At 40.9% G+C, this 23,186-nt stretch overlaps 1 protein-coding gene across 2 annotated transcripts in view; it reads right to left on the bottom strand.

Annotated features, from left to right (window-relative positions):
• FBN1 (fibrillin 1) overlaps nt 1-23,186 on the bottom strand; it is a 291,197-nt gene that overhangs the window by 91,666 nt on the left and 176,345 nt on the right. For both annotated transcript variants that reach the window (XM_068275426.1, XM_068275425.1), the window contains 9 exons: nt 20,758-20,883; nt 18,474-18,698; nt 17,770-17,895; nt 17,558-17,686; nt 16,745-16,870; nt 15,967-16,092; nt 15,527-15,649; nt 13,445-13,570; nt 11,086-11,211 (listed from right to left, as the gene is read on the bottom strand). In XM_068275426.1, coding sequence (XP_068131527.1) covers nt 11,086-11,211; nt 13,445-13,570; nt 15,527-15,649; nt 15,967-16,092; nt 16,745-16,870; nt 17,558-17,686; nt 17,770-17,895; nt 18,474-18,698; nt 20,758-20,883 — 1,233 coding nt within the window. The remainder of the gene's footprint in view (nt 1-11,085; nt 11,212-13,444; nt 13,571-15,526; nt 15,650-15,966; nt 16,093-16,744; nt 16,871-17,557; nt 17,687-17,769; nt 17,896-18,473; nt 18,699-20,757; nt 20,884-23,186) is intronic.

The raw sequence follows: 23,186 nt of genomic DNA, 5'->3' as shown, positions 1-23,186 counted from the left end.
TGGCACCAGCACTATGTTCCCCAGATAACAATGGCACCAGCACCATGCCTCCCAGATAACAATGGCACCAGCAGGTCCCTAAGATTACACAGACACCATGTCTCCCAGATAACAATGGCACCAGCACTATGTTCCCTAGATAACAATGGCACCAGCACCATGTCCCCCAGATAACAATGGCACCAGCACCATGTCCTCCAGATAACAATGGCACCAGCACCATGTCCCCCCAGATAACAATGGCACAAGCACCATGTCTGCCAGATAACAATGGCACCAGCACTATGTTCCCCAGATAACAATGGCACCAGCACCATGTCTCCCAGATAACAATGGCACCAGCACGTCCCTAAGATTACACAGGCAACAGCACCAAGACCCAAAATACATAGGCAGCAGCAATATGAATCCCAGATTATATATGCAGGAGTACCATGTTCCTCATGTAAAGGCAGCCATACACTGGTCGATTGCCACCAGATCAACCAGCAGATAGATCCCTCTGTGATCGAATCTGATCAAAGATTGATCTATTGGCTGCCTACACTGCAAACAGACTTTGAATCACTTTCAATTTTTTTTCACTATGAATTCGATTCACAATCTGTGGTGCTGCCGCCGCCCCCTGCATACATTACCTGATCCGGCTGGCGCGAGTCCCCCAGTCTCCGCTGTCTCTTCTCCGCTCTGGGCTTCAGCTTCACTTTACTTCCTGTCGGGGGAAGTTAAAACAGTAGAGGGCGCGCTACTATTTAAACTTCCCCGGACAGGAAGTAAGTGAAGCCAGCCGGAGCCCAGTGCGGAGAAGGGAACGCGGTCACACACGCCGGCAGAAAAGGTAATGTATTGCCGCTAGCGTCGGTCGTCGGACATTCGAATGCAGCTATCGACGCACTTCCGACCCGCCGTCGATCAAATGAAATTTTCCGCACGGACGGATCCACGGGATCGATCAATTTCAGACGGAAATCGGTTGATCGGTCAGCATTTGCGTACCGATTTCACAGCAGATTTGATCACAGCGATCGAATCTGCTGTCTATCTCCGGGAAATTGAGTAGGTGTATGAGCACCTTAAGAAATAACAAAGGCTGAGTCACCAAGCGGTTGATTCACTATCACTATAGCTCCCCTTACTGCATGCTTAGCGTGCCTTATCAGAGTTAACGTGCCTTATCAGAGTTAATGTGCCTAATCAGAGTAGCACAGCGAGCGCTACGAACTTATGCCTGCTAATTGGCAGTGACTTCTCCACTCCTCCTGGCCTGAGCCCCTGTGGGTCCAATCACTTTAAAGGACATTAGCCCCACACTTTTATTGGCCCAATAGGCTGCCTGTCACTTGACAGGAAACTTGACAGGCAGCCTATTGGGCCAATCAAAGTGCGGGTATAATGTCCTTTAAAGTGATTGGACCTGCAAGGGCTCAGGGTGGGACGAGTGGAGCTCTCTTCATTGCCAACTAGCAGGCATAAGTTTGCAGCGCTTGCTATGCTACTCTGATAAGGCACATTAACTCTGATAAGGCATGTTAACTCTGATAAGGAACGCTGAGTGTGCAGTAAGGGGAGCTATAGTGATAGTGAATCAACCCCCATGACTCCTAACTTGCACAGCATCACAATAACCCAGATAACACAGGCAGAAACTTCATACCCCTCAGGTTACACTCTCAGACCACACCCTTAGATTACAAATGCAGTAGCACCATGTCTGCCAAACCTCATAAGCAGCAGCACCCTGACCCCTAGCTAACACAGGTAGCAGCACTATCTTCCTCAGATAACATAAAAAGCAGCATCAAATTCTTCATATTACACATACAGCAGCATCGTGTCCCCTAAAATACACAGACAGCAGCACAATGATGCCCAGCTAACACAGGCAACAGCACTATAATCCCCAGAAAACACAGGTAGCAGCACCTTGTTCTTCATATTACAATCCCAGATTACACAGGCAGCAGCACCATGACTTCCACATTCAAAAGTAAGTAGGCACATAAGCATTGATGGGTAACCCTTGCAGGCCTTCCCTGATGCCAAAAGACACCCTTTTCCCACTGTTAATGAGAAGGGCTCCACCACACCTCTGTGTACATTAAAAATATGGTTGGAGTAGTGTATTGAGATAGACTAGTGGTAGTGCCTGGTTATTCCTTTAACAAGGAAGTGACCAAATAGGCATCCCCAGGTAGGTAAAAAAAAGATATTTTTAGCAGACCACTTACTCATTCCTCTTATGTGTTCAACTGTGGTCATTAAACTAAATTGAGATTGTAAGATAAAATTTTCTTCTCTGGGACCCTTCTTCAGCCTTCTTCTCTGATGACCGCAAGTTGCTCCTTCGCAAAGAGCTGATTGCTAGCCTGGAACACATGAACCATTTGATTTCACTCCATGCTTTGATTTTCATAATTTAAACTTTTTTGTTCCACTTCAAAGTTGTTGGCTCTCCTTCTTGTTGATTGTTTGCACTGCCTGGACCATTCACTCTGAGATTGAAAGTGAGCTGGAGGCAGAAGCTGGGTTTTAGCATTTTGCCTGTATGGATTTTGAGCTTGTTGCTAGTAGAATCTTGTCATCTTACCTGTAGCCAATGCTTCTCTCGTCTTTTCTGCTTTCTTTTATTCCATCTTTATGTTGATTGAAGAGAATCTGTCAGTGTCATTCCTCTTCTTCAAGTTCTGGCACCACCTATATTTATAGACATGGTGGAATGATATGGCTGGGTAATGTCTGTGGTGGTGGAATATTCAAATAAGCCTGTGCTAAGACTTATTTGAAGTGAGATAGTGATCACTGCAGCCATCTCCTGAAGTAGCTGCTGGGAATCACATAGTAAATTCCTAATGTGCCTGTTTTATTTCGTGAATCTATCATCATGTTTCCTAAACATGGATTAGCACTACATAAAAAATAGTATGTCAGGTAAGTGGTGTTCTAGCAGTGCTGGTGTTAGTATTTGGGTACAATTGAAATTCTTCCCTAATACCGATGTACATTCAAAGAGAGCAAACAAACCACACTGTGGTGCGTTGTGATATCATCAGGTATCTACAGTAGCCAATCAGTGTTTGGGGTAAGCAAGTACATTGATATCTTATGTAGGGAGAAACATGCCCCTTAAAAGGGCTATACAAACTAAAAGGCATTATTGGGCTTCTCTGACCACCTCGTATATTGCACCATCCAGACCTTTAAATTTTAGTCATTTTACAGCCACCAATCATTTATAGATGGTGTTCTAGCTAGCGAGATCAGTGTTGTGCTGAAAAAAATGTTCAGATAGGAGGTATAGGAAGTGAAAATAAATTATTTTGATTTCTGTGTGGGGCATAATCTACAGCATTTGTAAAACATTTGAATTTGGTGAAGGCATGGACTTGCTGTAATTGTGTTCTAATTGTGTTTTGCATTTGCAATTGCAGTATAGTTGTCCAGACATTGAGAAGCAATGCGGCTCGTCTCCACACTAAACTGCTTTTACGGTTATTTATCACTGCCTTGTGCTGTGGTGCTTATTCTGCTACACTTGCACTTGCAGCATATTATCAGACCAGACATGGAGCAGCAATGTTCCTCATCCACACTGTAAACTACTTTTCTTTATTGTGGAGGTTAACATTCTGCATTTGCAACATATTAGATCAGACTTTCAGCATCAGTACGAACTGCACATCCAACACCATATAACAGTGTTATAAACTGCTGTAATAGTTAATTGCTGTGTGATCTGGAGCTTATCCTGAGCTTGTCTCTTCCTTCAGGAACACTTCGACGTTGGCCTTCTGCCTCTGCTGTGAGGAGAAGCTAATTTCGTAGGAAGATCCTTCCAAGGGCATTTGCTCAGAGGCCTGTTGTACTGGTTGAGCTCGATGGACATATCTCTTTTTTCAACCCAAATAACTATATAACTATGTAACTGTTTTTTGGGAAAGGGTCTCCATCCTGTTCTCTGAGGCCTGGCTTTTTTTTAAGACAATGTGATCACTCCAATGTTGGGCAAATTAATTAGCATCTAAATCCCTTATTCCTATTACCAGGCACCCAATCAAGCCATCAGGTTTACACAAAGAGCTATCATAACCACCAGTAGAAAAAGGTAGGGGAAGGCTGTGTTGTTTCTCTGTTTCAGGGCCCAGCCATACTGCTGATAACCAGGGCTGTGAAGTCGGTACAAAACTCCACCGACTCCAACTTCGACTCCTCAGTTTAGGATTCCACTGACTCCGACTCCTCTAATTTGCATATTACAATCTTGTTGATTGAAAGTACAGTATGTACCATGAAATTCGTCTCTTAACTGCCAACGCTTAGGAATTTTAAAAGACAACTGAAGTGAGAAGGATATGTAGACTGCCATATTTATTCCGTTTATTCATAGACTAAAACTAGTCCCTGGTAAGGGTACTTGTAAAAGGTACAGACCGGAAAAAAGGAAAAAAGAACATCTATCAGGCCCTAGGCAATGTAACTGTGGGTACATGTAAGAATGATGTGCAGGTACTCTGCAGGGGAATGAGGAGATTCTTCCTCTATTACACATTCTTTATGCACAATCTGAACATGGATCAGGGCCTAGGCAATGTGACTGTGGGTACATGTAAGAATTATGTGCAGGTACTCTGCAGGGGAATGAGGAGATTCTTCCTCTATTACACATTTTTCATGCACAATCTGAACCAGGTTTATGGGGGATAGACAACACTTCTGTGTTCAATGTGCACAACATTCTCAGTGGATTCCCTGCAGCTCTTTGGGGAGTGCATATGTAGAGTATAGTCCTACTGTGTAACAAAGTAAACCTGAGACAGATGAAATTAAAGTTTTATACATACATGAGGCTTCCTCCGGCCCCCTTCAGGCTAATCAGTCCCTCGCTGTCCTCCTCCGCCACCTGGATCTTCTGCTATGAGTCCGGGTACTTGAGCCAGTCTGGTGTAGTGCGCAGGCACACACTCTGCTGCCAGGAGCGTACTACACCTGCGCAGTACTATTGCGCAGGTGCAGAATGCTCCTTGCTGTAGGAGCGGCACGTGGCCGGACTTCGCTGACTGGCTGAATTACCGGGACTCATAGCAGAAGATCCAGGTGGTGGAGGAGGACAGCGAGGGACTGATTGGCCTGAAGGGGGCTGGAGGAAGCCTCAGGTATGTATAAAACTTTTCTTTTCATCCGTCTCAGGTACCCTTTAATTCGTAGTCACCAAACCAAATTTTAACAACATATCAAATTATTTGATTTCATGAGCAAAGAGAGTGCATACATTTGCATAAATCAGCATCAATGTAGAATTATTTCCATCTCATTGACCATCTCTATTAGTGACACGGCTACACATCAGGCGTTATTCTTACAGCATAGATGTTATTTAGTATATATAAGAGATTCCTGTGTGCACATCATATATACTGTACATGTCCTTCTCCAAAAATTAGCATATTGTGATAAAGTTCATTATTTTCTGTAATGTACTGATAAACATTAGACGTTCATATATTTTAGATTCATTACACACAACTGAAGTAGTTCAAGCCTTTTATTGTTTTAATATTGATGATTTTGGCATACAGCTCATGAAAACCCAAATTTCCTATCTCAAAAAATTAGCATATTTCATCCAACAAAAAAACTCAACCTTCAAATAATTATGTTCAGTTATGCACTCAATACTTGGTCAGGAATCCTTTTGCCGAAATGACTGCTTCAATGCGGCGTGGCATGGAGGCAATCAGCCTGTGGCACTGCTCAGGTGTTATGGAGGCCCAGGATGTATCGATAGCGGCCTTTAGCTCATCCAGAGTGTTGGGTCTTGCGTCTCTCAACTTCCTCTTCACAATATCCCACAGATTCTCTATGGGGTTCAGGTCAGCAGAGTTGGCAGGCCAACAAAGTAAACCTGAGACAGATTAAATTAAAGTTTTATACATACATGAGGCTTCCTCCGGCCCCCTTCAGGCTAATCAGTCCCTCGCTGTCCTCCTACGCCACCTGGATCTTCTGCTATGAGTCCGGGTACTTGAGCCAGTCTGGTGTAGTGCGCAGGCACACACTCTGCTGCCAGGAGCGTACTACACCTGCGCAGTACTATTGCGCAGGTGCAGAATGCTCCTTGCTGTAGGAGCGGCACGTGGCCGGACAATAAAAGGCTTGAACTACTTCAGTTGTGTGTAATGAATCTAAAATATATGAAATTCTAATGTTTATCAGTACGTTACGGAAAATAATGAACTTTAGCACAACATGCTAATTTTTTGAGAAGGACCTGTACATTCACAATCAGATATGTATATCTGACTTTAAAAATACGGGGACTGCTTTATTGAAGCAGCACAAGTAACTTATTTTGATTGGTTTATTTCATTTTTGTGGACTAAGCACAGCTATTACTGTATATATAAATTATTTATGATGACTATTATCTGAGAACATTTTATCATATTTTCTATTTTAATTACAGTTTAAATTCATTAGGAGTCAGAGCATTTTTTCCCGACTCCGACTCCAGGCACCCGCAATTGCTCCGACTCCACGACTCCGACTCCAATTACACAGCCCTGCTGATAACTATAATGAGCTGGAATACCTTTTGAGGGAATACTCACACTTGAAGGGTACTGCTCATTACCAGCTCCCATAGCTGGGGGCAGGGCTGATAAAGCTTTAAAGAGGAGCTGTAACGTCAAAACGTCCCCTGGGGGGTACTCACCTCGGGTGGGGGAAGCCTCCGGATCCTAATGAGGCTTCCCACGCCGTCCTCCGTCCCTCAGGGGTCTCGCTGCAGCCCTCCGTGCAAAATGACGTCATTATTTACCTTCCCGGCTCCTGCGCAGGCGCTCTGACGGCTGTCGGCTCCGAAGTAGGCGGAAATACCCGATCGCCGTCGGGTCTGCTCTACTGCGCAGGCGCAACTTTCCGGCGCCTGCGCAGTAGAGCGGACCCGACTGAGATCGGGTATTTCCGTCTACTTCGGAGCTGAGAGCAGCCACAGCGCCCCCGCTGGAGCCAGCAAAGGTAAATATTGAATTTACAGTCGGGTCTGTCGCCGGCTGTACGGAGGGCTGCAGCGAGACCCCCGTGGGACAGAGGATGGCGTGGGAAGCTTCATTAGGATCCGGAGGCTTCCCCCACCCGAGGTGAGTACCCCCCAGGGGATGTTTCTGATGTTACAGAGTCTCTTTAAGGCAGGAGGCCATGCTCATTTTATGTCTGGCTAACTAGAACATATGTATGCAAAGGAAGGGGAAAGGAAGGAATGGTTGGCACTGCAGCTTGAGGACAGCTACCGCTGGAAGAACGTAGGCAGGATGGTTGCACACTCTCTCTTCTCCTGCTATGGTGCAAACTGCGTGCTCTGATATGATGAAGAGCAGGTATTCAAACAAATGGAGAGAAGGTAGGTCAATCGGCACTGCAGGTGCTTTATTCCAGGAGCAGGCACAGGTACAGTACAAAAATTGCAAAGATAAAAATTGAAATTGGTCACATACCATATGGTGGAGAGTGGTGGTGCGGTGGGTGCTGGGGAAAGGTGCCTGACGGCCGTTTCGTGTTGCAATGCGCTTCAACGATTGACCTTCCTTCTCTCCATTTGTTTAACTAGAACATATTCAGCACCATGGAAAGCCTCTTAAGCTACAACTACTGAGCAAGTCAACTTAGCCAGCTGCAGAACAAAACAATTAAAGCCTAGTCATAAAGCACCAGCTTATTGGCGAGGTAAACCTCACACTAGTTTAGCAAACTGAGTGTTAAGCTCCCTACACACGCTCAACCGCCGTCTTTTACAGTGAGTGAAAATCAAACGTTTTGGGAAAATTGAACGACAGTCTTCACGCGTAGACGTGCGGATGACTGAGCGAGAAAAACAGATAAGAAATGGCAAACGGCAGATAAGAAGAGGTTGAATCGTTCCGGCTGGCGGATTGATTTTGGAAAAGATGGTGAGAAGACGTCTGCAAACTGTTAATGTGTACACAAATCTAGACGATTCTGCTATTATGTACTATTATCGACTATAGTGAACATAGGTCGCTGTGGAGCTTTAACGATATGGTAAACACACGTCTTTTAAGGAAGTTGCTCGTTTTTTTTGTGTGGTGTGTATTATTATCGTGTGTACGTCAAGGCCGTATCTCTTTATCGCTTAAATTTGTCTTCTCGTTTGAACTGAGCGTCCTTGGTTGAGTGTGTGTATGGGGCTTAAGAGTACTGCAGGTTACTGAATCAATCCTATAGATTGATTGCTGATCGGTATCAATAGTAAATGGGTATGTCTACAAAAGGCCTGTCCTTCAATTGTTCCAGTTGCTCCATATCTCTTACTGCTTCTGCTAATGGAAAGGCCAGGAGGACATCTGACTATAATATAACTAGCTTCATATAGTTTACAAAGCCTGAGATGAATATTGCTATAAATCAGGATAAAGCAGCATAGCTTAGAACATAGATCAGGGATAGGTTTGCCAAGGAACAGACGTGTCGAGTTTTTGATTTACAAATCAGATCAGAAAATGTTTTGGATTCACATCAACTTTCATGTCAACAAAGGGCAGTGACTCCAGATGTGAAGCGTATGTTTTGTTTTTCACTGTCAAGCTGCTAAGATGAGAATGTTTCTAATAAAACAAGAGCAGAGAAAAACTTCAACCATTGGTTATCTCGAGAATCATTGCAAAATAAAGGAAACAATCTTTAAATGTATCCAGTCGCTAGACGTCCAAACAGAGGAGCACATTCAACACACTGCAAGCGTTCTTTTAGTTAAAGTTTCAGCACCAGGTAAACAAAACCAAGTAGCCAACCAAATCAAGACAGACAAGAGAGTCACAGCATGTTTAAGCAAACATTGTTACTGGCTACTGTTTGCCCTTCCACAGGTTACAGATTAGATACAGAATTTTTTACTAGGGGTATAGGAATGAACCAAAGTACTGCACTCTGCTGATTTCACCTGATAAATTACTAAGCATCTAAACAGGCCAGTTCAGAGTATGGACAAAATGGCTTTTCTTTATCACATGCTAAGTTCAGCCTCCATTCTGCTGTCCCCTGAGCATCTCTCCAGCTGCAATTTCATGCAGCTGAATGGCAGCATTTGTAATCCCACTTATGTCAGCATTGGGCACATGCTGTGGTTACTAGGCAGCAAAGAACCACCTCATGTCATGTCTGATGCTGGGTACACACAGTGCGTTCCCGCACTCGATGCCCCGCTCGATTCCCGGCCACTCAATTATTTCCGAGCGTTTCCGATCCCGTTTTGATGACTGTTAGGTCGGATCTCATGTAAAGTATGCCAAATCGAACTATTGATCCATCGAAACGTGAATCGGACATGTCGGAAATAATCGTGCGACCAGGAATCGAGCAGGGCATCGAGTGCGGGAACGCACCGTGTGTACCCAGCATTAGTGTAACTGTGGCTCAGCCATGCCTGCATGAGATGGATGCCTCCCAAATGCCTGTACCAAATGCTTTCCTGTACCAGATGGATGCTCTAGAGCCTAGTTTCTCAATGTGTGGCCCTAGAGGGTACTTCTGATGGGTCCAGGGGTTACTTGGGCTTGATATATTTAATTTCGTTTAACAAATTTAGAGTTTCAGAAAATAATAAATCCCATATAAACAACACCAAACTAGTATTTTAGCTAATTAAAAGCAATAGCAAATGTATAGAAACTGTATAGAAACGATTACCATGTACTATTTTTAAATAAATCTGCATCAAGTGGTACTTGAGATAACCTTTCCCATACTAAGGGGTACTTGGCCAGCACAGGTTTTCAAAGGGGATACATACCCATGAAATATAGAGAAATACTGCCTTTAGCTGCCCATGTGTCATGACCCTAAGACTCGTTCCACATTTACCGAAGCGGCAACATATCCGTATAGATGAGTTTCACATTTGTCAGAGTGTCAGCCTATTTGTACAGTATCAGGGGCGTAGCAATAGGAGGTGCAGAGGTAGCGACTGCATCGGGGTACTTGGGCCAGAAGGGCCCTCCCTCAACTGTAGTATTAGCTCTCTTTTGGATCTGTGCTCATAATAATCACTTTTATAGATGCTTTGAATAGTAATAATCATTAACAAGCTGTTCACCATCCCCTTCTTGTACCTCTGACACTGTAGTTGCCATTAGCAGGTTTTGGTGCGCCGTATCAATTGTTATGTATAGAGTACTTGGGGGGCCCCATGTAAAACTTGTATCAGGGCCCAGAGCTCCTAAGCTATGCCACTGTACAGTATGAATATGCTGAACCACTCCAGAGCTCCACTGTAGTGTCTGCTGCAGTCGTGAGCAGATGTGTGCCATCTTGTGGGATGCACAGTCACACATCCACTTTCTAAAAAAAAATGTACAGATCACATTACCTGTAGGTGTGAAAACAGACATGTGTGAGCGGGAACATAAGAAAGCAAGGTCTATTCTCCATGTCCATTTGTCTATTACTATTTAGGCAGGAAGAAAGGCGGGCAGCAGACCCTGTGTGATCGCCTGATACTGACAGAGCGTTATTGCATCACATAACTGTGAAATCGCTGAATTTGGCTTCAAATGGCTTTATGTCTGTACGTAGCTTTTCGTGTACCATGTTTACACAACTTTAATAAACACTTTTATCTATCGTATGTATAGAAACATAACCTGAAAAAAAAAGCCTTCAGAGGCAGGGAAAATCATATAGAGGGCCAACAAAAACCTGAGCTTGGTAAATATAGGGTGGGAAAAGCAGTGAGCCTAGGACTGTATTTACCACAAACTTCTTTCTGATTAAAAGCTAAAATCTGTATGAGGATTTGTGCTGACCATCTCCAAGCATACATAACTTTTTCTCATGTAATATTTTTATCAATCATTTGTAACAACATGTGATTTGTGATGTTTTACAGGTCATAAAATACATGAATATGCTACTTCAAGAAAAGTTTTAGACCGTCAATTACTTACAAAAGACGGTGAGGCCACGTGGTCTTAAAGAAAGTGAAGGGTTAATACGGAGCATTTGGAAGAACTCTGCAAATGAGGATGCCATGAGCTATGAACCATTAAAGCTGAGGTGATGTATACAGTCTGTTACCTGTGCATCCGGTGATTCCTTTCTTGCCAGAGTAGCCAGGGTTGCAGTGGCAGATGAATGAGCCTTTGGTGTTCTCACAACTTCCACTCAGACAGATGTTCAAATGGAGTTCACACTCATCCACATCTGAAATAGAATACACTTGTCATACCGGGTGTGAAGCATTCAATGCTCTGTGAACATCTGTATACAGCACAGTCTTCCAAACAAATTACATGACACAATTGCTGGAATGCAAAGCAAACCTGTCAGTGATAGACCTTTGTTAGGTCATTCTTTTTCCATTTCTGTTCCTTTAGATAGTAGTCTGCCAGAAAAGACAGACGTGTACTGCTAACAGCCTTTAACAGTAAAACAAAGCCAGAGGTTTAACAATAGACTGTTGCTAAGCACAATATCTGTTTTAAGCAAAGTTCACACGTCCATCTTTGGTCACCCAAAATGATCATACATGATCGATAAAGAGCAGAAGTGAGCTGAAGAGGCTGAAAATAACTATAGTGGTCAGGCATGGTTTTCCAGCATCACCAATCACCAGTGACAATGGGCCTATGTTTACCAAACTAAATTCTAACTGGATGCCAAGCGTTTAAGTAAAACTCTACCTAAAATATTTACTTTATTTATTGACTAGGAACTCCTTTAGTTGTTTAATGCCTATTGGGTCCCTGTTGCGGACGTTTCCCTAGTTTCATGTGACATCATCAGTAGCAAGAAGTAAATGTCATCTTCCTCTGATGACATAGCCAGCATTAAAACCTGTTCCCGAAACTGCCAAAAAGTGTTTTTACTCAAATTATTTGCTATCATATTAGAGATTCACTTACTTTCTGTTGTGTCACTAGTAACAGTCAGCAATCAAGAGGCTCTAATTCACCCTACCCTACCCAGAACAAATACAAAGAAAATGATTCCTCTCTTTAATGTGAACCTGTTGCAAATCCTCTAGTGCAACGTTATCACCCTTTCTAAAGCACTCACTTGAAAAAGTGATGTTGCAGAGAGCTTTGGAGGACCTTCTGCATGTGGGCTTCCTGAAACTTGAGTAAGACCACAGTAATAATAACGATGACACCACAATCCCACCTGCCCATACTCTCAGCACTGGAGCTTAGCCTGGCTTCCTGGACATGGTAATGGTAATTGGCCACATTAAAGCGGATCCGAGATGAAAAACTAACTATAACAAGTAACTTGTCTATATATCTTATCTAAAATTTAGATAGTTTACAAAGCAAATCTAGCTGCAGACAGCTTCAACAGTAGATGATTACCTCTTCCTGTGATACAATGAGAGCAGCCATGTTCTAATTGTGATCATTACACACAGGAAAGCTGATCTGTTTTTCCAGCCCTCAGCCTGTGAAAAAGTCACTCCCCTCTCCTCCTCCCATCTGCCTCTGAAATCTCTAGCTAGTAACACCTCCTCCTCCTCTTACCCAAACTGAGCTCCCATAAGCCCTTGCTACATGGGTCTGAGAGTGCCAAGGCACTGGAGAAGCTGTGGGCGAGGCTTGTTTAGTTTATAGGGAATTAGAGTATTAAAACCAACAAAACTAAAAAGTATTTGGCTTGAGGAATGCCCTATAAACAATATGAAAGGAACAAGTTTATCTCGGATCCACTTTAAGAGCCAACTTCTGTTCTAATACAAAGGCTGGGGTATGGTCAGTTGGGCAGGCGGGGCTGTAGGTAAACTCTCTGTGGCTGAACGCAAATATCAGGAAGCACAAATCTGATTTTTCTTGACTGTATCAGAATGAGATCACTTGCTTGCTCCTGACTTATGTTTAATCAGATTCAATGACAGTTTTGCACTGTTTCAGGCAATGCTGTAATGATAATCTTTTTGTTGAAATCCAAGTGGAAGTAAGTATAAAGTGTGGGGGATCCATTTTCACTTCTTAAATACGGCCCCTTCCTCGACTGTGTTTTCAGCAACGCACAGTTATGCAATCTGCAGGGCCATCAGAAGCGCATTGACTGCACTGTCTGATGTTTTTACCCATGCACTGCAATTTACATATTTAAGAAAATGCTTTATGATTCTCTTAATTATAAATGGACAGTATTGCAACCACTTTGGGAAGACTCTCGTAGCAGCCATTGCAATGACTACCTACATTGCACCCAGCACAGAAGTGGGAAAGGGATCTAAGAGTAGCAAACCTTATATACAGCTTCAACTGGAAGGCCAAAAGTGAGGCTTGGGTTGTACTGAATGTGTGCAGTTGTATAGCACACAGCGCATTCTGTCTCCACTATTGAAAGAAAGAGTGTCCTATAAGTTCACAGAAAGGGAATATATGCTATTTGTTTGTGCGGTAATCTTTTACAATATGAAGCAGCAGTAAATTACCTAGACAGGTCTTCATGTCATCAGATGCCATGTAACCATCATAGCAGAGGCATCGGTACTCTCCAGGGATGTTCGTGCATTGACCTCCATCACACAAATTAGGGTTTGTTTCACACTCATCAATATCTAGAAACAAGCAGGTAGCAAATATTTATAAAACAACTACAAAGCTGTACTAGTGTAGTATAGATTTCTCTAGAAATATACAGTGTACTTATAATGGTTAAATACGAAAAATTATATTACAGCAGAGTGGCGCGGCAACAAATAATGAAGTGGCTGATTAATCAGGATGTAATTAGGCTGTGTTTTCTGCACACACTTCTATATTTTGTCACTTTGCCAGTTTTGTCACTTTGATTGGAACTGCTGGTACCTACTCGTATGCTGTATCTTCTCTATGGCCAACTATTAGAAGACCACAGGCACCCACTAAATCAGAGCAACAGTGCAGCACTAAAGGGATTTGTGGCAGTGCAGATCTCCCAATGACTGTAGTAGAGGTACGTGTCCATCACAGTATTAGCATACCTCCACCATGTCATTATTTTCACTCCCCAGAGTTCTCCTTTAACAGAGCCTAATTCTCAGGAGGGTAGGCTATATTTTCCCTTCAGAGTGGAAATCTTTTGAGATAGCCAGACAGGGATCAGTAAGCACAATGTCAGCAATCTGAGACACAGACGTTACTCCCTAAGTGGAAACTCCCTTGAAAAAAAATATCTATTTAAAATGAAGGAAAAAAATACCAGGAGTTCCTCAGACCATTAGACAGTGAGATTTGCACTCTGCACTGCAGGGCCAGAGCACAGAATATGTAAAAAAATGTCCTCTCTAACATGTGGTCAGGCTGAGAAATCTTTTCCATTTGGGGTCTGTTTCATTCTTGTTCCAGCATTCCATTCCAAATAGAGGCAAAGGTTGTCAGTATTTGCACAATAAATCAACGTTCTTGTAAACAGAACCTCAGACTCACCAGTGGATGGTTTCATTTTGGCAGAAGGTCTGTTGTTAGTAAAGTGGGTCACCAATTGGCTTCATTAAGCAAAGGGCACAGCTGACATATAACCAATCCACTGAAGGGTACAGTGAGTATTGCACAGCCTTCTCTCGACAAGCCTATTCCTAAATCACATCCTACCGTGGGAATGTATGTTAGGTGGAGGATATGATCAAGAAATGAATCATTTGGAACTTTAATTTTTCCTGAATTATGTTTGTACAGAGAATTTCAATTCTCTTATTACTAATGACACTTTAAAAATACTGGCATGACGTCTATATGGGTATGAAAATGATGTTCATAGACATAGCTGCTTCATGACTAATTTCCCATGTCATTCAGTTCCAAATGTATTGACAATTACAACCATTCTAGCTTATTGTTTGCAAGCCAGTGACAAGATGTAACCTTTAGTTTACCGTAGAACGACACTGAAACATTATGACGGATGGGCAGCACTAATTGTCCAGAGTTTGTATGTTCTCCCCATGTTTTCCATGATTGCCCTCTGTTACCATGCTACTATGTTACTATGCTAGAAACAATTAATGTCCTCTTTGCCTTTTAACAGACATAGGGATAAAAAGCTAATTTGCCGAGCTTTTATACTACTCTTGGAAGTATTGATATATGTGTCGCCTCTAAATCATCTCTTTTCCAGGCTAAATAAGCCCAGCGTGCCTTGTCTAACCTTTAGCTTCAGTTTTAATTTATTCGCCCATTTTGATACTTGTTTTAAAACTTCAGTGTCCTTCCTATAGTGTGTTGCCCAAAACTGTATCCCACACTCCAGAAATGGCCTCACCAGTTATTCATACACAGACAGTATTATACTAGCCTCTCATATTGTTATTACTCATTTTAATGCCACCCAGAATCTTATGTGCTCTAGCCGGTTACCGAATAGAATTGCTGAACCTGATCCATTGCATGTGGACACAGCCCTCTATCTATCTATCTATCTATCTATCTATCTATCTATCTATCTATCTATCTATCTTTATATTTGCACGTTCTTAGTTCTGCTGCAATACGTTTTGCACACATATTCTTAATAAGATTAATAAGATCAGACTTACCTGTACAGCTCCGGTGATCCGGCATTAAAGCATACCCTTCAATGCAGCTACATTCATAGCTTCCTTGGGAGTTTGTGCAGTTTGTGTCGCATCCACCATTGAAATGTTCGCACTCATCAATATCTGAAAAGGGGTACAGAGCCCACCAAAATATTGTTAGTGCTTAGCACAGGCAAAGGCATTACAACACACAGAATACTCTGTACTTTACACAATAAGCTATAATGCAAAGCATCTACAGTGCATATAACCTGTTAGCATGCATTTCCGTAATATAAGGTACAAGGCAAGAGAGATGCAAGCTTAATCCAATACCACCATTATGATTAATGTGCGTTCTCTGCTCCTCTCTAACTGCACCACCATTATGATTATCATAAGTAATCCTAGCCCATATCTTGTCATTTTATTCTACAAAATGAATAAAACAAAACACTTACCAACACAGGCCAGTCTATCTGGGGATGGCTTGTATCCAGGTTCACAAGCACATTGGTATCTTCCAATCAGATTTATACATCGACCATGCCTGCACAAGTCAGTGCTGAGCTCACACTCGTTGATATCTGTGGGAATGGAAAAAGTCTCAATTTGGAATAACTGTAAAATCCATATTGTGGTACAATAATAATAAAAAAGAGATGAAATAATGATTTTAGTTACTATTTTTCAGGTGAAGTAAAAATCTATGACCCCAGCGGGAAACACCATTATTCAAAATGTGTAATAACTATGTAGAGATTTCTCATTAAGGTCCATTGTCAGTGGACCATGTTAAGTTTTTGGGCAGGGACTTATAAGTACCAAATGAAACCACTGAATTGATAATGGGTGTGTGCGTAGGGTAAAACCAGATACCCAAATGGCTGGAGTTACTAAATACGTGGAACAGAAGATGTATCTCATTTTAGTCTGGTGTGAACAAAATAAGGGCAGTGATAGAACCACTAATAAGACAAATTAAATTAGGATTGTTTTATGTACAAAATTATAACTCATTTAAGCTCAAAAGACCACAGTCTAAAAATAGTACTGAAAATAATTGAGTATGTTCATCTGAATGCGAGTTACAGATTGCCCAGCAAGCTCATAGTGAACCGAGCCTCCTAGTAGTGTGTAAGGGGTTGAAAGAGACCAAAAAGCCTCCTAACTAAAATGCTATAGAAAACAGAAGCTTTCCTTCTTAAAACAGAAGGTATTTGTGAGATAATAACATACCTAAGCATGCAGAGTTATCAGACGCCACCTCATGCCCAGGGGGGCATTCACATTTAAAACTTCCCTCGGTGTTAAGACAGATGCCACCACGACACAAAAGTGGGTTCCGCTCACATTCATCAATATCTGTAATACAAAGACAAGTCATGTTCTAGGTCATGTGATTTAAAAAAAAATATTGTAAAATTCAACATAAAAATAGACTGTAATAAACCATAAATGGAATGAGAAAAGAATAAACTTAATAAACAAAATTTTAAGCAAATCTGTCTACCTATCACGAGAAAGGAGAACATATTAAACTTAAAGCGAACTGTGCACCTGCAATGCATTTTTCTAAATGAAGCTCCCCATAGGGGAGGGTCATGATAGATTGTGCCATTGGGGGGACAGGGGTTGGGGTGAGCATAATTACTTACCTAAGGGGTGCTGCTCCTCTGGCCACTGGAGCCTCCTCTCCATGAACTTCCCAAGGAATTAGTGTGCGCGCCACAATGCATGCCGTATCATGTAGTGCGTGAATGCATGGACATTCTGTTCTCGCATCCACGGACTATATCTCCTGGCAAGCATTGCAGCAGGTGCCTGCACAAATTATACATTATATTTGAATAAATGATTGCCCTGTGTTAGTAAAATAGTGTGTGTGGTGAAAGTGGGAGTGATACAGTTAGCATTACCTTGGGCACCAAATAGGTCAGAAACGGCCCTGAACCTACTATTCAATAAATATTTTCATATTCCAATCCCAGGATACTGGCATGTTAAGCTGTTTGGTTTTGATTAATTTTGTTGATTAAAAAGAGCACCTACCCATGCAGTTTTTCATCATCATGAAACCACTCTCGTATCCTTCAAAGCAGTCACACTCAAAGTCTCCTGGTGTGTTAATGCAGTTGCCTTGGCCGCATACATCTGGTGATATCCTGCATTCATCAATATCTGAAAAAAACAACAAGTATGATTACAGTAAGAAGCTGTCCCCTGGGCTTCATATACATCTTGTGAAATATACTAGCATTTACCTGTGCAGTTTCTTTCTTCTGCATCCAGGGCAAATCCACTGTCGCATCGACATTTGAAGCTGCCAATAGTGTTTCTGCATTTACCATAAGTGCACAAGCTTGGGATCATCTTACATTCATTGATATCTGCAAGGAAATAAATATTGCTGCGTGATCAAACTTGCATGAATTCAGTATATAAAGAGATAGTTGTATGATCCAAACCCTTTAACAAGAATCAAAATGTGAAAATGTACATCAAAGAGAAGAACCAATATCCTTGCTTATCAAAACAATAAAAGAATATATTCTGAAAACGATTGAAGTTGGGTCAATTATTTCTATCTTTAAAAATGGTAACAATATTTACAACAAAAAACAGATTAGCAGCTGGCCCTGAATTGGCCAGAACAGGCCAACCTATGTCTCTCCTAAAGAACACAATAAAGTTATGTAAACATACTGTTATCAGCATGTGAAGATTTTCAGAGGAAACTGCTTTGTGTTGTAGAATACATTATCAACGCTTTTATGATACTTGACAGGGATCTCAGCACAATATTTTGGATAAAGGCCTACAGTTTAAAACAAAAACATACTGTTTTCTTGCACAAATGGTTTACATAGTAACATAATTAGTTTGAAAGAAGACATGCCCGTCAAGTTGGAAAAAAATAAAGCAGATCCTGAGGAACCTCAGCCGAGCCTATGTCAAACACGATTACCTTTTGAGATGGTTTTTCCAGGAGTTATTTCTTTTGAAGAGAAGCCAGGTCCTCTTGGGCAAAGTGTCTCATACTCTGATGTTCCTTTGGGGGGACACTCATCACACTCAGGGCCCCAGGCAGCTCCAACAGAACAGCAACAGGCATCCAAGCGATGTCGTCCAGGGAGAGGAGCAGAGCACTCTTCATATTCATGTTTCAGGTAACAAGTCTCCACACGGATGTCTGATGCAATATTAACACAGTATTAACAAAATCTCCATCAATCGTAATGCACAATTCTCTCATAAGTATTAGTATGAAATGTTTTCATTTGCTGATCAATAATATGGACAACAATGCAGCTTATTAAAAATAGCTCTACAATATGGATACGTAAATTAATGTGTACCACTATCCCTGTCAAATGTAACTACAATATTCAGAAATAGACTCACCTAACTGCACCATATGAGTCTGGGGTTTTGCATGGCAAATATGCATGACATTCGACAAGTGAAGGGCAGTGCACTGGCTATTGAAAAAAATGTGATTGTTGCATTGTAATGCAGTGGATGCATGTGCAACATATTTGGATGGGTCTCTGTGAAGTCATAGATCCATTGTATTTGTCTATTGCCTGTCCGCTGCAAAACAACACAGTGGTATGGAGTATGTAAGGACCAGCCCTTTGGCTGCATGTGATACCTTTATATAGTTAAATATGAAAGGGCTTTCAAGTTACATGATTAAACTTATTTTGGGGTAAAATTCTATATATAAACCTGATTTATTATTTTTGAGAGAGGTAACTCCCACTGCACTGTAATTCTGCATTGGGAAGCATTATGTGCAAAAAACCATTTGCAGTTTTGGCAAGTGTTGTGACCCCTGCTTAAAAAAAAACTGGCATAATTCACCTGAGGCATTAAAAATGTTAGGCTTAGACTTTTAGATTTTAATCAGAAAATACGACAATGAGATTTCAGGAAAGTCCTATTTACGATTAGGACCACAGGTGTAACTGTTTATCTCATCGTTTTATTTTCACCTAAGGTTTACTTTAAGATAATTGAAGAACATATTGCCTTTGTAAACCTAGCCTATATTTAAAAAAAACGTCCTTGCTACGAGAACAGTCACCAGCTTTAATTGCACAGCCCCTAATTCACTTTCTTTAGATTGTAAGCTCACATAGACCAGGTTCTCTTCCTTTTGTGTTTTACAAGTTTCTGTACATTTTGTTAATTACAATATATTTGTCACTATGACAGTTATGTTGTCTACCACTTCTGTATTATGTAACAATGGGGCTGAGTCACAAAGGTTTTCTGTTAAATTATCTCACCTTACTTATTAACTCACAATTCTCATGACTCAACTCATGATTTATCTCTCCTTATCTAACGTAACTCATGATTTATCTCTCCTTATCTAACGTAACTCATGATTTATCTCTCCTTATCTAACGTAACTCATGATTTATCTCTCCTTATCTAACGTAACTCATGATTTATCTCTCCTCATCTAACGTAACTCATGATTTATCTCTCCTTATCTAACGTAACTCATGATTTATCTCTCCTTATCTAACGTAACTCATGATTTATCTCTCCTTATCTAACGTAACTCATGATTTATCTCTCCTCATCTAACGTAACTCATGATTTATCTCTCCTTATCTAACGTAACTCATGATTTATCTCTCCTCATCTAACGTAACTCATGATTTATCACTCCTCATCTAACGTAACTCATGATTCATCTCTCCTTATCTAACGTAATTCATGATTTATCTCTCCTTATCTACCGTAACTCTTGATTTATCTCTCCTTATCTAACATAACTCATGATTTATCTCTCCTTAACTGACTCAACTCATGGTCTATTTCTCCTTATCTGTTTATCTCATACATTAGCACTCCTTACAGTTCAGGTGACAATTAAGCGAGCTTTGTGAATCAACTCCTATGTCTCTATGTTTATGTATACAAAAGTCTGTATTTTCATGGACCTATTTTGTTTCTTACTATATGCAGAATCATATTATCACTATAGTTATCTTATTATTTGTGTTAATTTCCAGTCCAAGTTCAGAGGGAAATCCAACTGATCCATCTGTGATCTATTTCCATTGGCAACAGATTCCCTCCTCCCTGTTTATTTTACATGTAATGCTCCCTGCTTGGATTGCATCCTTTGTATGCAACTATCTGACTAATATTCATTAGGGAGCCCTTAGAAAATGCTCAATCAAACAACTGTGATGGGGATGAGTATTTAGTGAATGTGTATGACATCATACCGAGACATACGCGTCCAGAAGCATCCAGTGTCATTCCTGGGGGACATTGGCAGACAAAGGATCCCACAGTGTTAACACACTGACCATTGATGCACAGTCCAGAAAATACTGCACACTCGTTGACATCTGTATCCAAAACAAACAAATTGTGCATTACTGAAAGAAGCCAAACAATAACATTTATCAAGAGCTCTTCAAATTTGGGTGTGGTATTATTCCCATAAGGCATATAACCCTTCTACAGTGAGCATGCAGGGTCATCATTCCACAAGGAAGATCCAAAGACGTAAAAAAAAAGAGAAAACAAGGTCCATGACAACATTCAGAAATAATGCCTTTACTGTTTGTGCCCATCAGTAATACTGCAGAAATGGTCTTCATGTGATCAATATTAAAAAAAAACTGTGCACTGTGCATGACTTGACTGGATGGTAAATACACACACCTGCTAATCCAGTAACTCTTGTAAATATTCAGTATGATTCAGTTGTTCAGTTGTAGCATGTAAGCCATTGTCTCCCAAAAAACTGTAGTGGCTGACTTTTCATAATATATTTAATGTTAAAAAAAACATTTTTTAATTATCCTGCAGACTATATTTTATAGACCATATATTACTTTCTTTAACCCAAAAGTCATTTACAGATGATTGTCAGAGTTCCATTTACGGTTCTCTAATACTGTACATACCTGTACATTAGTTTGATGGATAAAAACAACTATTAACTATAGGTTTACAATTATGAAAGGACAATTATTTTAAAATCAGTTTTATTTAGGATATTGATCAATGTCAGGAAAATGTATACAATATTCTAAATATATTATATATGTATTAATAATATTATATATTATACAGTATATCTATAAGAAATGTAAATGTAAATATTTTATTTACATTTAGATATGCAAAACAGAATGCAGAACATATATACTTGGTGAGTAATGGTGAAAATACATGGGATCATTGGGCGGACATGCCTTCTTTTCATTGTTATTTGATTATTTGATTGGCTGATACCAATGGTATCAGTAAGGGCCTGAGCCCACTAACACAGATGTGTCCTTTTTTGTGGCATCTGTAACATTGATGTGTAGCTGAAAAGCAGACACAACTGCGTCACTGGGCTCAGGCCCTTAATAATAACATTTTCATTATTTTTGAGGTGAATTCATACATGCTCAGACCCATTTTATTATGCAGGATGTTAGGAAGTCAGGCCCACTGATTTGTGTTGTTCCTGCTTTTATACTTGGAAACAGTGTTTTTATTTGGCTTACACAGAAATCAAACCTTGGAAACTGGACATAGGAAAAAGTAATGCCACTTTCTGACATGTTGCATTGATGAATTATGAAGTTATGACTATTACAGGTTTAAATATGGCATGCTGTATCTGCATTCTAAATGACCTTTCGGTGCTTCACAGGTTGGCATAGGAAGACCCCGGCTTTATTACCGTCATGGATATTGAGAGCAACACAGTGGACATGATTACATAATTCTCATCTGGAAACAGCCATTAACACATAGCTGACAATTCCACGTGCCTTTATAGTTTTAATTAAGAGTGAGAAAAGGATGGGACCACCCTATTTTATTAGTGTTGACATTGGCAAGCTCGTTCCAAGGCGTGTCCAGTTTGTCATGGTGAACACAAGACAAAAACACAAGCCAAAGTGTTTGGTCATGGGGAGTGAACTCTCTTAAGCACAAAGCATGGGTCTACAGGGACCTGACATTGGGGAAGAACTGTCTTTCTCCATACATCAGTAGCTGGTGGACCATTATGATCAATATTCCAAACCTTGAATCTTTTAACACTTAAAATATTTTAAAAAAATAAAGATTTTTTTTTTCACGAATCACTGTCTTTAACAAGGAACAACACATTTTCTCCCATGTTATCCTTACATTTTGTCTGTGCAATATTCAATAAACAAGTTAGTCTTAAAGAAAAAACAAAGTGAGAAAAGCAAATCTTTACTCACCCGGTGCTTTTTCCAGCCCCTTGAAGTCTATCAGGTCCCGCGATGAGGCTCCCTTCTCCTCCAGCCAGCTGCTTTAAGTTTTGGAAGCTCGCCGAGTCCTGAGCTTCTGTGCCTGCCGCCGTAAGCGTTCTGTGCATGCATGTGCAAAAGCTCACAGCCTGGCCTGGGTCAGCGAGTTTCCAAAACTAAAAGTAGGTGGCTGGAGGAGAGCGGAGCCTCAGAGCGGGACCTGATAGACTTCAAGTGGCTGGAAGAAGTCCCAGGTAAGTAAAGACTTTTTTTTCTCATTTTCCTTTAAAGGAAAGAAGTAATTAGAATAACATGGTTCACTTTTCAAATTCACCTTTTCTCCTAAGTTTTCTCCTAGGTGATATTTTCATACCTTTTCAATAAAATGTTTTTGAAGCCACCAGCAAGCAAGAACATACTCTGAATGA

Source organism: Hyperolius riggenbachi, chromosome 3 (genome assembly GCF_040937935.1).
Source record: "Hyperolius riggenbachi isolate aHypRig1 chromosome 3, aHypRig1.pri, whole genome shotgun sequence".
In the NCBI taxonomy this organism is placed as follows: Eukaryota; Metazoa; Chordata; class Amphibia; order Anura; family Hyperoliidae; genus Hyperolius; species Hyperolius riggenbachi.
Note: the sequence above shows the minus strand (reverse complement) of the source record. Positions and strands in the feature narration are given on the sequence as shown.